The sequence below is a fragment of the Talpa europaea genome, assembly GCF_964194135.1.
Source record: "Talpa europaea genome assembly, chromosome: 11".
Taxonomy (NCBI): Eukaryota; Metazoa; Chordata; class Mammalia; order Eulipotyphla; family Talpidae; genus Talpa; species Talpa europaea.
In genome coordinates, this window is record NC_140078.1 from 10,752,731 (window position 1) to 10,767,925 (window position 15,195).

The 15,195-nt window shown below is 47.9% G+C and overlaps 1 protein-coding gene across 1 annotated transcript; it reads left to right on the plus strand.

The window, feature by feature from the left end:
* Window positions 1–11,453: 11,453 nt before the first annotated feature.
* On the plus strand, window positions 11,454–14,839 carry FITM2 (fat storage inducing transmembrane protein 2; the record flags this gene model as incomplete). Its single annotated transcript, XM_084247049.1, has 2 exons — window positions 11,454–11,641; window positions 14,224–14,839. The coding sequence occupies exons 1-2, from the start codon at window positions 11,469–11,471 to the stop codon at window positions 14,837–14,839; spliced, it is 789 nt and encodes a 262-aa protein (XP_084103175.1). The 5' UTR covers window positions 11,454–11,468.
* Between the last annotated feature and the right edge of the window lie 356 nt (window positions 14,840–15,195).

The window sequence follows — 15,195 nt, forward strand, 5'->3', positions numbered from 1 at the left end:
ATGCAGGGCCTCGTCCCTGAGCTGCTGCAATTTTGAGATTGAGCACAAGACCCAGAAAGAACCAGAAGATAGAGAATGAAAGAGGTAGAGAGAAAGAAAAACAAGAAGCCAAGGGGGAAAAATGAGACCAAAAAGGTACCTGGGGGAAAAAAGGGTACAGAGGAAAGGGATAAAGGAAACAGAAAGGTAGAGAGAGAAAAAGAGACAGAAAGAACTTAAGAGAGACAGAACGGAAGTGAGGAGAGAAAGATGGGGCTGGGGGCAGGGGATTGCAGAGAAGAGAGAAATGTTGAAATAGGAGAGGTCAGAGAGGCTTAGGAAGACCAGGCCTACTGGGGTGCACATACCCCAAAGGTCAACCTGGGCAGATCAGGAGGCGCCCGAGGAGCGGGGACCTTGCAGACACCCTGTCCCACCTGGCAACACAGTGACTTTAATGGGAGCTGATGGCATGTGCCATCCGCAGCCCCACAGCCCCCTCCCCGCCCTTCCAGCAGCTGGACTTGGACAGGAGGCTCTGACTGCCGATTTACTCTCGCCCTCTGCTGCCCGCTCTTGCAGTGTGTGCTAGGCTGGATCAGGGCAAGGATGTGGAAGGGGTAGACTTACAAGAAGGGCATTATATAACAAAAAGAAAGTGGAAGCATCGTTAATCCTGCCGCCTCTCCAGCAACCTCTTAGGAGCCCCAGGCAACGTCCTCTCAGAGTACCAAGGTGAGTCCTGGTGCTGCTGGTGACGCAGGTCTGGGGCCAGCACCGGCTACCCCAGTGGGGGTCCTCCCCAGACACATGGAATTGCCACCTCAGACAGCGCACAACCTCAGCCTCTGAGGCTCAGACAGTCCCAGCTGCCAAAGCACACACCTTGCAGCTGGGCCGCCCCCCGCCCTGAGCTGGGCAGCTCACTGTGAGTGCTCGGGGAGGGGGCGGGCAGCAGCAGTGAGGATGGGGCTGTGCCCCTGGGTTTTCCCACCACACCAGAAGGACAAGAGAAACTAGCTCTGACCTTTGAGTATGCTGGACATCCTGGGGCAAATCGCTATCCTCTGGGCCTCAGTGGAGAAAGTAGACTGAGGGCGCCTGGGGCAGGCAGGGATCCCCTGTACCCCTCGGGTAGCTGCGCAGTCCATGGGCAGCAGACACAACGAGCCACAATGAGGAGGGATGGACACCCCAGCCGGAACCCAGGAGTGTCAGCACTGACCAGATGCTTAACATGAACCTCTCCAAGTGCCCTGAGCTTGAGGCGGTCAGGGGCTTCTCATCCACTACTCACTTGGTCCCCACAGCTGCCTTGAGTCGTGACCTTACCCCCTGAACAGATGCAGAGACGGAGGCACATGGAGCTTGCGTGGAGCTGGGGCTCTGGCGGGAACACCCACATGCACACGCGGAAGGCACACCCACCCCCGTGGAACACACGCACACATGCCTGTACGAACAAGCACAACTCTCCCCACAAATCAGAGACAGCTCAGCCCCCAGCCTCTCAGCTCCTTCCTGCTACACCCCCAGGTGCCCTCGCACAAATACACAGAAGCCCACCCTGTACACGTCCATGTCTGATGTACACGTCCATGTCTGATGCGTGACAGCCATATGGCGGGGGCTGGCCTCCTCGCTTAGCACCCGGCACTATCATAAGCCCTGGATGCAGAAGAGCTCACTGAATCTTCAGAACAACCCTATCAGGTCAGTGCTGTTATTATCCCCCTCCCATCTTTATCTACAGGGGGAAGCTGAGGTGCAAAGAGGGGAGTCTTTGCCTCGGATCACATATCAGTGGGTGGCGGAGGAGGGATGGATACCCGGCCAGGCTGATTCTGCTGCCACTCCATCTGCACAGAGACAGAGAGCCAGACATTTAATTAAGCTATACTCTAGCAAAAGGATTTAGATTTAGATATGATTTTTAAAAAAGATTTATTTTATTTATGCATCCAAGAACTGGGATGTGGGCCAGAGGTGCAGCGGGTGAGAGGATTCATCAGAGACAGAGTAGTGAGCAGAACAGGCAGACTGACTGAAATACACTGCTGAGGGGAGCAATGGGCGAGACAGGAGAGGTCTGCTGCGCCATGTGGGTAGCTCCCTGGCGGATAGCTTCATAGGGCTGAAACTTAACCCCTTGAGCCACCAGGGAGGCCCTAGATATGGTTTTTTAAAATCTTTTTTTGTATGTAAGAGTTCTTTCAAGTATAAAATTAAAATACTATATCAGAAAACACACACCAACAGAAATCTCATTCTGGCCTCCCCAGCACTTACTTCCTATCCAATACACCCACCAAAGCCCCCAATACTGCACACACATGGTAAAAGACCCCAACAGCCACCAAACAAGTCACAGGCCAACAGAGCAGACATGCCTACACTCCTACTCAATCCCAAAGCACATTCATCTTCAAATATAGATGCTTTTCCACTTGGAGTTCAAGGAAACACACCCAACATAGAAACACACCCAGCGTGCAAACACATACAAGCCAAGCCCATAGAACCAAACTGACTCAACGGGCAGGCTCAGGAGTCAGACGGACATGGGAGCGTCTCAGCCCTAGCACCTGCTCACCCCATAGGACCTGGCGCAATTACTTCATCTTCTGAACCTCAGTTTCCTCATCTGTCAAATGTATCCAATCAGATCCTCTCTCAGGAAATGAAACAAAGTAAAAAAGGAAGTACATAGGCAAACCAGCTCTTTGAGGGAAGGAGCTTGCTTCTGTATCTTCAGACACTCACATCACACCATTTTTAGTAAAACTGCATTGTGAAGTCTCACCAGATTAATAGATGCAATGAGATGCCAGCTTCTGGAGGAAGTTAGCCAGCTGATTCTGGACTTCATGTCCAAGAGCTGTGGACCAAGAATTTTCAAGATGCCCCATTGGTCCCTACATTAGTAAGATGTGATGATTAAGCAGAGAACAGAAAAAGGAGTGGAGTTTAGCTGGGTGAAAGAGAAGCCAGACAAAGGGGTGAGCAGGGTGACAGCAGTTCAAGGAGAGGGAACAGCAGGGGTGAAGGCTCTGAGGCTGGAAGAATTCGGTTTATTTGAAACACTGAAAAAAGGCAGATTAGGGAAGACATAGAGAGTGAGGAGAGTGTAACAGGTGTGTTGACAGCTGGGGTCAGAGGTGAGCAGAGGCCATTTCTTGCAGGTTGGGGCCCTTGAATGCCACACCCACTGCAGGGCTGGTGAGTCTGAGCGCCTCCTCTGCCCTGTGCCTGGACCTTGAGGATGGGGAATGGAGGTGGAAAGCAGGTGGACAGAGCAGACTAGGAGTTAGATCTTAGAGGAAGGGGGCACCTCATTCCAGTCCAACCTCCTGGGAGTTGATTTTCTATAGATCCCCAGATCCCTGAAGCAAGGGGGTGCTCCTGCGGTTTCCTTCCCCAGCTTTCCCCTCCCTCCAGGCATTCTGAACCGGGGTATTAGTAAGAACTCAGCTGGGGACCTCTTTAGCTTCTGGCTGTCAGAGAGGACTAGGCTCCCTCCAGAAAGGGGATGAGGCTGGGAGTGTGCTTAACCCCAGAAGGAAACTGATTCTCCCCCTCTCACCCCCAAGCTCTGGTCCAGCATTCCCCAGCCTGAGGTCACCAGGAGGCAAGGCCCGCCCTCCAGGATGGGGACAGGAGGCTCGGAGGATCCTCATGCTTGTCCAGAGCAGACAGCTGCAAGGCCAGGTGTGGCTGTGGAATTTGCTGTGTGGTCCGCCCGCGCAGCTGCAGCGGAAAAGCCTCGGAGTCAGTACCCTGCTTCCCCATACCGCCCTGCCACAGTGCCCCACATTCCTGTGCTGGGCGAGGGGCTCGGCCACCAGCATCTCCCAGCATCCAACCTTAAGAATTTGACCTGCGCAGGAGGGAAAACACCCATGGGACCCCACTCACTGCCTTGCTCTTCAGTGGAGAGAGAATGGAGTCAAATGTCCCCTCTGTTAAATGGGAACGGCGACACTTTGCCTTACCTGTCTCACAAGCCGCTATGAGCAGCCAAAGACGAGCATCTTTATTTCAGAGCTAGCCATCTATTGTGCACCTACTGTTTGCTTGACATCAGGCAAAATAAAATTTTGTTTAGTTATCAGCTCAGGAAAGTCAGCACAATACCGTTCTTATTTTTTAGGTGAGAAAAACAGCCTCCCTTGTCTCATAAAGAGCCCAAAATGCTAAGCACACACTCGAACCCATGCCAAGCAAATAAACCACTTGCTTTAATCTAAGGCTTTTCCAGCTGAGCTACTTTAGAGCCCTGGTGCATGGGGTATTCTGAACCTGGCTACTAAATGGCCTTTTAACTGAACCCACTGAGACTCCGTAAACTTGCAGAGTGCTGTGACCAGCTGAGTGGCTATTTCTGGCAGACAGAAAGGTTAGAATGACTGTCCCAGACTCAGGATACCAGTGGTTAAGCATCACCCTAGCTTGAGTCTCCGGTCTGCTGGATGCTTGCTGTGTGATCTGGCTAAACTTCTTAGCCTCTCTATGCCTCAGTGTTTTCATCTGAAAAATGGAATAATGTTAGTCCCTGCCTGTGGAATTGCTGTGAGAAGGGAAAATTCAAATCAGTGAAGAACTTAGCACACTGCCTGGAATTTAGTCAATAAAACAGTGACTCCTAGAAGCAAGGCATTTTTTTTTGCTAGTTTGGAGTTCCTTTAAAAAAAAAATACCATCTTTTAAACTTGTGAAATATAATAAACATACAAGATTGGTAAAATATAAATATATAGTTTTGCGAATATTTTAAAAAGCTTACATCTGTGACTACCCCCAGTTAAAGAACCAGAACACACGTTAATATTGGTATTAATGGTGAATATTACTATTGTTATATTGGGATCCCTCTGATCCCAGTGTCCTCCCTCCACCCCATAGGTAATCATTATACTGACAGTGGGAGACTCGGTTCCTTGCTTTTATTTCTATTTTCCCCCAAGTTCCTTCAGACTACAAAAGGCCCCTCCACCCGGGCTTCAGCCCTGTGGCTGCGGAAGAGAGGAGGGTCTGGGGTCTGTCTACAGGAGCCCTTGCCAGAGCAGGGAGCAGTCTGAGGGGTGGTGGAGGGGGCCGGGATTGTAGGGTCCAGGGGAGCCCCTGGACTGCCCCGCAGTGGTCTGCACAGGAACCGAGCAGGATTGCGGCTCTCCCTCAGCAGCCCTTAGGGCCAGCTGGCCTAGCTCTGAGGCCTCACCCCAGGGAGTGGCTACCCTGGCCCCTCCGGAGGCGCCCCTCCAGAGGGGAGCTCAGAAGAAAGGGATTGGTGCTGGGCGAGGATGCTTTTGCTGCTGGCCAGGAGCTGTGAACCAGAGGCCGCCCACAGGGAGAATTACTGGGCGGCTACCCTCAGCCTCCTTCTCCCCCTTCCCCAAATTCCGGCCAGTGTATCCTTTCAGGCACAGCCGCCAAGTAAAGGGCACCTGTGGGTTGCTCACCCTGGAGTGGCCGCTTCCCATTGCTCCTCAGCCAGGCCCTGGCCAATGGATTCCTCTGAACTCTGCTTCCATAGAAATCATCTCATGCAAGAACTCTTCCCTGCTGCTCCCTGGTCCTATGGAGTTCTTCCCTCAGTGGCACCAAGCATCCTCCACGTCACCCCTCATCCTTCTACTCTCTGACTCACGGGCCAGGAAAAAACCCCTATAGCGATTTCATAACCTCTTACGATTTAAGGGATTTTTAAGGTTTAAAATTCATAATTCATAATTTATTTTAAAATAATTGCACACTTATTTTCGATTATTTTCTGCTGTTTCTCTTCTGTTTATCTAGGAGTGAGCTTATATTTCAAAATACTTTCCTTTACATCAGGAGATAAAACATTCTTCAATATATTTAACATTAAAGTAATGATGACTATTAGTGATAAATAGTAACAGAGTTCTAAACACTTGGGAGGATGCATCAGTGAATAAAATAAGCAATGTTCCTTACCCTCTGGCTGACATTCAAGTAGAGGAGACAGAAAATGAACAAATGAATCAATAGATTAAAAAGTACAGTAAATTCTCACTTAACAGCATGACCAGGTTCTTAGAAACTGTGACTCTAAGCAAAAGGACACAGAAACAGCAGGTCCTGGAATAAGGTGGTTTGATTCAATATCAGTCAACTTGGTTTTTTTCTCATCAACATTATAATGAAACAATTTTATTTGAGGACCTGATGATATCATCTCTGGTATTATTCCTAATCCATAACGACTGCCTATTGCTTTTTGCCATCTCATCAGGTAATATAGGCCAATTTACTATTTTTTTACTCTTCCCCCCAATTTATATTAAAAGACCAAGATTATTTCAAAATAAAGATCTCTTCTTCAATGGAAACACTTTTTTTTGTATTCTGTACCAGTAGAAGTTACCCTCCTTATGAGTCAGTAGCAGTCTCATGAAATGTGGTTATAAAGAAGAAAAATTCTTTATGAGAAGACAGCATCAGTTTTCATTGCCTTTTTGTTTTTTAAAGATTTATTTTTATTTATTTATTTATACAGGCACTGGGTACACTCAGAAGGGCAGGAGGGTGAGAGAATTCACCAGAGCCAGAGCGGGGAGCAGAGCAGGCAGAAGGACCGAAGTACACTGCTGAGGGGAGCAGCGGGCGAGACAGGAGAGGTCTGCCTCGCCATGTGGGACCCTCCTCCGGTGGCCGGAGAGCAGCCGGGGATTGAACCGGTGCTGCAGAGGCTGCGGGCAGCCTCGCAACCCAGCGCTCAACCGCTGCGCCGCCTGGGAGGCCCCAGTTTTCATTGCCTTTTATTTAATCTTGCAGTTTATGTATATATTTATGTCCAATCTGGCCAAAGCACATTTGTAACTTCAGATAATTTCCCTGCAACCATTCCACAAATTTAGAGATTTGACATTTTTCAAAAAAATTAAAACTACCATCAAAACAAAGACATGAAAAAGTGACCTTCAAAAAATTAGACTAACAATATTTCTTTGTCCCGGAGAGGCTGGGACTTCTAGATAATTTCTATAATCTCTAAATTTGGGCAACAAAAGTGATACATATATGACATTTATGAAATTACATTTAGCATTCAATAAAAAATGTTACTTTTTGGTAGCAGACAAATTTTTGGTGCTAGTTTTCCATTTCTGTTGAAAACGTCAAGTCATGTGCTTCTTCAAATGTGGTTCTAACAAATCTAAACCATTAATTTCTGAACAAAGGTCAAAATTATGATACTGTGATTTAAAATTTTGAAACCTTAAGAGATGGATTTTTTAGAGATTTAATTAAAAATAGTGCTGAGCATTTACTTTATTAAACTTTTCTCTTTGTCAGGATCTGTAAACTACTCTTTAATATGCAATTCACCCATATTCCAAACCAACATTTTTACCTCCATGTCACCTATGGTGATGTTACAATTCTGTCCTTTCTTCATTTATTAGTTGAGCTGTTTAACAAGAAACTCATCTACTCTGGCTACTCAGTGCTTCAGTTCACATAAGAGAGGCAAGAAAAATGTTCATTCTTTATTTACCAGTTTTTAAAACAGTGAGTTGATTTCTTGTAAGGTGGCGTTACTTTTAAAGTACAACTTTGAATCCATGGATTTAAACATAAGTATGTGTTCCATTCACTGCAATTAATCTTATTATGCTCAAGTTGTCCCGCCTTCAGCCTGTGAGAGCCTTTCTTTCATTGGCTCCTTCCTGTGTCCTCCTGAAATGCCCTTTGATAGCTTGTGGCTTCAGGATCATCCAGCCTCAAACCTTGGAAATGTGTTTCAGCAAATTGTAAAACTTTATGGAGAGATTTTATTTTTTATTAATTTTTAAAGATTTATATATTCATACAAGAAGTGGGGTGTATGCCAGAGGTGCAAGGGGTGGGAGGACTCATCAGAGACAGAGAGGGGAGCAGAACAGGTGGAGCCACTGAAATCCACTGCTAGGAGGAGCCGTGAAGCAACTCTAACCCTTCTGCTCACAGAAGTGAGACTATGTATCTGCAGTTATTAAGGAAGTTCACCCATTCAAAGCTTTGGAAATCCTAATAGCCAGTGCTCTGTGCATAGTAAATAGTTAATAAATGTTGACTGGCTGAATAGATGATCACCTTCCCTCGATTTTAAGTATCTTGATGTTAGAGACCATTGGCTTCTAAGAAGTCTTTGTTGAATAGATAAAGAAGGAATGAAAACCAACAAGTGGTACCACTGTTCTTAGACAGGTTAGAACCCCCAAATACGTTGTTTTCTACCACCCCCTGGTGGGGAAGGGCAGAGAATCATCCTCTAATGCCTTAATGTCTTCTAGTGCAATGTTTTCCAAACTTAGATCCTCACCCATTAGTGAGTTGTAAAATGTGACCAGCATTTAAAAAAAAAAATGAATTGAATTTATAATTGAATTGAAATATAGAGCTCCTCACATATAACATAATCTTCAAACTGTCATGAACTGTCATGAAGCTATAATTATAGCTGCATCGATATATCTATTAGTATATTTATTCACACATATGCTACACATACAACTTTATGTGTATACTGGACCACAAGCTGTGTTAAATGGATAGATGTTAACGATTAGCTATCTAGAGGAAAATGCCTAAGCATAGATGTACAAAAGTTTACCATACATATTTCTTAATATGAAGACTGTAGAGCCCATAATTTACAGAGGAGAAAATAGACAAAGACTGTACTGTAAATTCTATAGAGTGAATTGATTCTCACAGAATGCTGTCATTGATTTTTGCTGGACTCTTGTGTTCATGGCCAACCTACATTTTCAATTCAATTGTGTTTTGACAAGATGTATCACAATCTAGAAAATCAACAAACCCCTTCCCCCCAAAAAATAAGCCTGGCACTTCCAATTTCCTGAGTGTAAATACTTCTGCTGTGGCTAGTTTCAAGCAACCAATATGATGTCACTGAACATGGACTTGGGAGGAGCTGGACAGTAGCAAAATGGACACATATTATAAATGTAAGCCTAGATAATAATAAAATACAGTAAAAATAATTAGAATGAGTTTTGAGTATTTGTTTTGAGAATTGTTATTAATTCTTAGTTTATCTACTTTTTAATAATGGTTGTGTTTAATAATTAGCTTGCAAAAGTCCTAAAAATTTAATAAGCGTCTCACAGGCATACCACTGGACTCACAGCATAAATATGTGTGTCCTAATAAGGGCAGAAGTTTTAAAAAAGGAAAGATGGAAAATCCCCAGAGAATTACAGTGTTTCAGCTCTATAAAATTACAATTTAACTCAGTCTTTAAAAATCTCTCCAGGGATAAAGCTGCAGACCTCAAATGAAACACACCAATTTCCGTTCTATGGAAATACAGATATGAAATAAACAGACCAAATTCAAGGTGGTTATAATGGGTTGAATGGGGATCTCCAAAGAGAGAAGTCAAAGTTTTCATCTGTGACACCTATGAATGTGATTTTATTTGGAAACACAATCTTTTTTTTTTAAGATTTATTTTATTTTATTTTGTTTTATTTTATTTTATGCATACAAGAGCTGGAGTGTAGGCCAGAGGTGTGGGGTATTGGGGGGTGAGAGGATTCACCAGACAGAATGGGGAGCAGAACAGGCAGATTGACTGAAATATACTGCTGAGGGGAGCAGACAGCAAGACAGGAGAGGCCTGCTGCGCCATGCGGGTCACCTCCCTGACCAGGGATCGAACTCATGTTGCAGTGGCTGTTGATAACTTGATAGTGCTGACGCTTAGCCCCTTGTGCCTTAACACCAGGGAGGCCCTGGAAATACAATCTTTTAATTAAGGTAATTTCAAGACTAGACTATCCTGGATTTAGGATAATGGACAAGAGAGGACATTCGGAGACACAGAAAGGAGAAGGCCACCTGGAGAGGAGGCAGAAATTGGATTTATGCCAGGGATGGCCAGCAGTCACCAGAAGCTAGGATACAGGCACTGGTATTAAAAAGCACAAACCACAACTTTCCAGATCTAATTGACTTTATTAAATGATTCATGAATCAGGCAGCATCCCATCTTTAGGCTGCAAATTGCAGAGTATTTAAAAACAGAAAGCGGGTGGGGCAAGGTTATTAGCAGAAGAAAAGATTATTTCGGGTAAAGCCAACTTCCCTGGGTGAGGGGGAGCATATGGTGTGCAAATGACTTCACAGGTGTTCCCAGGTGCTGATCAGGAAACCCCTGTTTGGTTTAGGATCACACATTGGGGAGAGGTTGAAACTGCAATGGGTATTAAGTCTGAGTGAGGGCTCAGCATAAAGAACTCCATCTTAGGCCTGTTTTTTCTATCTTTAACAGAGGGAAATCCTCTTTAGAGCCTCCAGAAGGCCCTAATTGCTAATAGCTTGATTTTAGACTTCTGGTTTCCAGAAGTGTGAGAGAACAACTTTCTGTTATTTTAAGCCAACACATTTGTTGTAATTTGTTATGGCAGCCCTGGAAAATGAATACAGTGGCAAAAAAATGACTCAAGGTTGGGCAACACTGAATTAGATACCCGCCAGGGAGAGGGTTTAGCTCCATGATCACTTGAGTGACTGAATTACCAATGCGCTCATCTAATCTTACTAACTCCCAGTGCCCGGTATTTTCACTCAAGATAATAGGTTTTCTTAAGTAAAAATAAATGGGTATATAATTTAAAATTTAAATTTAATAACTACTGTGTGCATTTATTTCTAAGGAAATTTAACCTCATGTTTCTATACCTGGATCATGGTAAGGAACCCCTGAGTTCACCAATGGAAGGGTGATCTTTTCTCTTCCCATTTTACAGATAAGAAAACTAAGGCTCGGACAGAAGCGATGTCTCCAAGAGAGACTACATGATGCTGTGATTATTGCTTCAGTTCCCACAGTGCTACATTTATTCTTCCAGCAAACAGTTGTGCCAACGCTTTTTCTGTTTTCCCAGAACAGAGCAAGAAGCAGAGATTGAAAGTAAAACCAGTTCACGGACCTAGTTGTCCAGCTGTGAGACCCATAAAAGAGAGCAAGGGAGGGCCTCCCCGGAGGCTCAGCGGGTTGAGTGCTGCGCTGGGAAGCTATCCACAGCCTCTGCAGCACGGGTTCGATTCCAGGCCGGCCAGGGAGATACCCACATGGCGCGGCAGACCTCTCCTGCCGCCCGCTACTCCCCTCAGCAGTGTATTTCGGTCCATCTGCCTGTTCTGTTCCCTGCTCTGTCTCTGGTGAATCCTCTCACCCTCCCGCGCCTCTGGCCTGTACTCCAGTCTTGTATAAATAATTAAATTTAAAAAAAAAGAAAAAAGAAAAGGCGCTGGGATCCGGGAGCTCGGCGACGTGGGGCTGCAGAGGCCACCAGCGACCAGCAGGGGGAGCACGCGGGCCCCGGAGCGCCTCGGGGGCGGGGCGCGCCCAGCGCGCATGCGCCCGCAGGTAGCCTCGGCCCCACCCGGGCGGAGGCCGGGACGGTGGCCGGGAGGGCGCGGGCGGCGGACGGTGGCCGACGAGGTCGGGCATGGAGCACCTGGAGCGCTGCGCGTGGCTCCTCAGGGGGACGCTGGTGCGGGCTGCGGTGCGACGTTACCTTCCCTTGGCGCTCGTCGCCTCCATGCTGGTGGGCTCCGTCCTCAAGGAGCTCTCCCCGCTGCCCGAGAGCTACCTCAGCAACAAGCGCAACGTCCTGAACGTGTGAGTGCGCCCCGGCCCCCCCTGCCCGCCATGGCCGGCCCGCCCCGGGTCCGGGGAGCCGGGCTTGGCGCCCCGAGGGATGTCAGGGGCGGGCAGGCCTTCTCCCGAGCGTGACAGCGGCACCTGCACGCGCCGAGCGCCCCTGCGGGACTCCAGGACTATGTGGTGTCCCTGACAGTTCGTGTTTGCACACCCAGGCGGGACACCCTGCGCTTGCCTGGGCAGTGACAGCCGCGGGGTGTGTGCACAGGGTGTGTGCATAGGGGCGTGTGTAGAGGGGCGTGTGTCTGTGTGTGTCTTTATATGGGGAGACATGGCGGGGAAGATGCACAGGCCTATATCGCTGCTACCCCCCAGTTCTCCCCTCTGGAGTTAGGAGTTGGGCCCTGGCCTGGGGAGCTGTCACCCGCCTCCTGCCTGCTGTGTCAGACCCGCGCCTCCGCCCCAAGGCCTTTCCCTGGGCTGGGGACCAAGCCCGCCTCTCCATGGCGAGAGCCTTGTCCCAGCCTGTGACTAAAGTCCCACTCCAAGATAGTGGCGCTGGAGTGGAACCTGCCAGCCCATGACCTTTCCCCTGGATCTCCGTGGACCTTCTAAGCGCTCAGAGTTCATGGCCATGGTCCAGGAAAGCAGTCCCAGCCAGCAGGGCTCTTTGCAACATCTGCTGAATTCTGCCCACTCCCTCCTTCTTTCCTTAACTCCTGAATTTTAATGTATCCTACTGGAACAATTTGTTCCAGTAGGGGAAACTTTGAGAAGTTTCTCCCTGATGTGAGCCTGCATTCTTTTTTTAGAAGAAGCGTCAGCTTGGTCTCCTAAAAGACAACCCAACTTTGTTTATGGACTTCAAACCCTGGTTTCTCTCCCAGGCAGCTTGGTCACATGCCTGGCAGGTCTTGGTTGTGGCAGGATCCTTGCATGTTAGTCCCAGAGGAGATTTTGGTGACAGGCTCTTGGGTGGTCTCTGTGAAATCTTTGGAACCCAGGGAAGAGTCATTCTGTCCTTGGTCCACCTTTCTTCCCTCTGGAGGATGGGCTAAGAATAGAACATGAAAGCGGAGGAAGCCCCAAGTAGCTTGTAATGTGTTTACTACGCCAGTCTCCGGGGCAGCCACCTTTGGTGAGAGCAGGTGAAGCAGATGAGGCAGCTGCTGCTTTGTCTGGCTTGGGTGAGCAGGGCCTAGGCAGCCTGGCAGACAAGTCTCTGTTTGGTGGTAGCCTTGGATTCTGGCATTTCGTTACAAGCCTCTGCTGCTAGTGACTCATTGGCTCTGGAATGTGGTCCCCTTAATTCTGTTCAATAGCTGAAGAAACTGGCCTAGAGAGTGTAGTGAGTCAAGTCAGAGTCAGGATTTGAACGTGGGTCACCTAGTATGAAATCAAGTTCTGTTCCAAGATCATTTATGCCATGCAGGAAAGACCCATGGTGCAGAAAAAGCATGGGCATTGCTGGCCAAACCTTGGGTTGCTCTGCGACTGGTTGTGTGAGTGTGACCCTCCGCAAGTTACCTAATATTTCTGAGCTTTGATTCTTTATCTCAAAAGGGAGCAAATGAGAGCCTCCCTGGTGGTGCAGCAGTTAAAGACACAGTGCTATCAGGCTATTTCCATCCACTGCAACATGAGTTCAATTCCTGGCTAGGGAGCTGACCTACATGACGCAGCAGACTTCTCCTATCTCGCCCGCTGCTCCCCTCAACAGTGTATTTAAGAATCTCTGCCTGCTCCCTACTCTGTCTCTGGTGAATCCTCTCACCTCCCTCACCTCTGGCCTGTACCCCAGTTGTTGTATGCATAAATAAATGAATCATTAAAAAAGGGGGGGAGCAAATGATACCTTCCACCCAGGGTTGTGACTGTTCTGTGAGAAAGTAAGTGGATGTGAAAGCTCCTGGCATTTGCTAGATGCTCGGTTATTTGCTAAGCAAACCCTGGATTTGAATCCTAGCTCCACCATTTATGACCTCCACTTTGGACATTATGCTGCTCGTGGCTCAGTTTTCTTATCTGTAAAATGGTGTGTGTGGGGGTAATTACAATCCCTACCTCATGGAGTTGTTTAAGGATCAAATAGTTAAGATCTTTAAAGTACTCTGAAGTGAGGCTACTCTACTGTTGTCTGTGACTTTTTTTTTTTTATAATTTATTATTTTTTTTTCTTTTATAGAGGCATGTTTTTATTTATTCATTTATTTGTTTGTTCGTTTGTTTTGTTTATACATGCACTGGGCACAGTCAGAAGCGCGGGAGGGTGAGAGAATTCACCAGAGCCAGAGCGGGGAGCAGAGCAGGCAGAAGGACCAAAGTACACTGCTGAGGGGAGCAGCCGCTGGCAGGAGAGGTCTGCGCGCCATGTGGGACCCTCCTCCGGTGGCCGGGGAGCAGCCGGGAATCGAACCGGCGCCGCAGAGGCAGCGGGCAGCCCCGCAACCCAGCGCTCAACCGCTGCGCCACCGGGGAGGCCCTGTCTGTGACTTTTATACTGTTGTCTGTCAGCTTTTCCCTTTTTCCCTCCCTTGGAGGGAAACCTAGAGACCTGAGTCATGTCCCCTGTCTTCACTTCTGCTTTCCTCCTCTGCTAGGTATTTTGTCAAAGTGGCCTGGGCCTGGACCTTCTGTCTCCTCCTGCCTTTCATCGCCCTCACCAATTACTACCTGACAGGCAAGGCGGGCCTGGTCCTGCGGCGGCTGAGCACCCTGCTTGTGGGCACAGCCATCTGGTATGTCTGCACAGCCCTCTTCTCCAACATTGAACACTACACGGGCAGCTGCTACCAGTCGCCGGCACTAGAGGGGATCAGAAAGGAGCACCAGAATAAGCAGCAGTGCCACGGAGGGGGAGGCTTTTGGTATGGCTTTGACATCTCGGGCCACTCCTTCCTGCTGACCTTCTGCGCCCTCGTGATTGTGGAGGAGATGGCTGTGCTGCACGAGGTGAAGACGGATCGAGGCCATTTCCTCCATACTGCCATCACCACCCTGGTGGTTGCCCTGGGCTTCCTGACCTTGATTTGGGTGTGGATGTTTCTGTGCACGGCTGTTTATTTCCACGACTTGTCCCAGAAAGTGTTCGGCACCCTCTTCGGTCTGCTGGGCTGGTATGGGACATACGGCTTTTGGTATCTGAAATCCTTTTCCCCCGGACTTCCTCCCCAGAGCTCTTGTTTGAATTTGAAACGAGACAGTTACAAGAAATAAAAGAGAAGCAAAGGGGGTGACACCAGGACAATGGCTAATGTATTTTTCATTTATTTTTCTTAGTTATTTGACTAAATGATTGCTCCTACTTCAGAGAGGAAGCTTGCCAGTTTTGGTGAGTGGAGGCAGAGTCTGGGGAGTGAGTTCAGCCCTTGGCAACTTCACCTGGTGTCACAAGCGCCACCATTACCCATCGGGTACTTTTCATCCCTGGCAAGACTTGGACTGTCCTTTATGTCCCTAGAGGACGGAGTCAGGAAAGCCTCTGTTGTGACTGGAAGGGAAGCCAGGGCCTCGGCGCTCTCCCTGTTGCCATGACTCCTCCTGATTCTGGTTGTCTTCTGTCCCAATGGCTG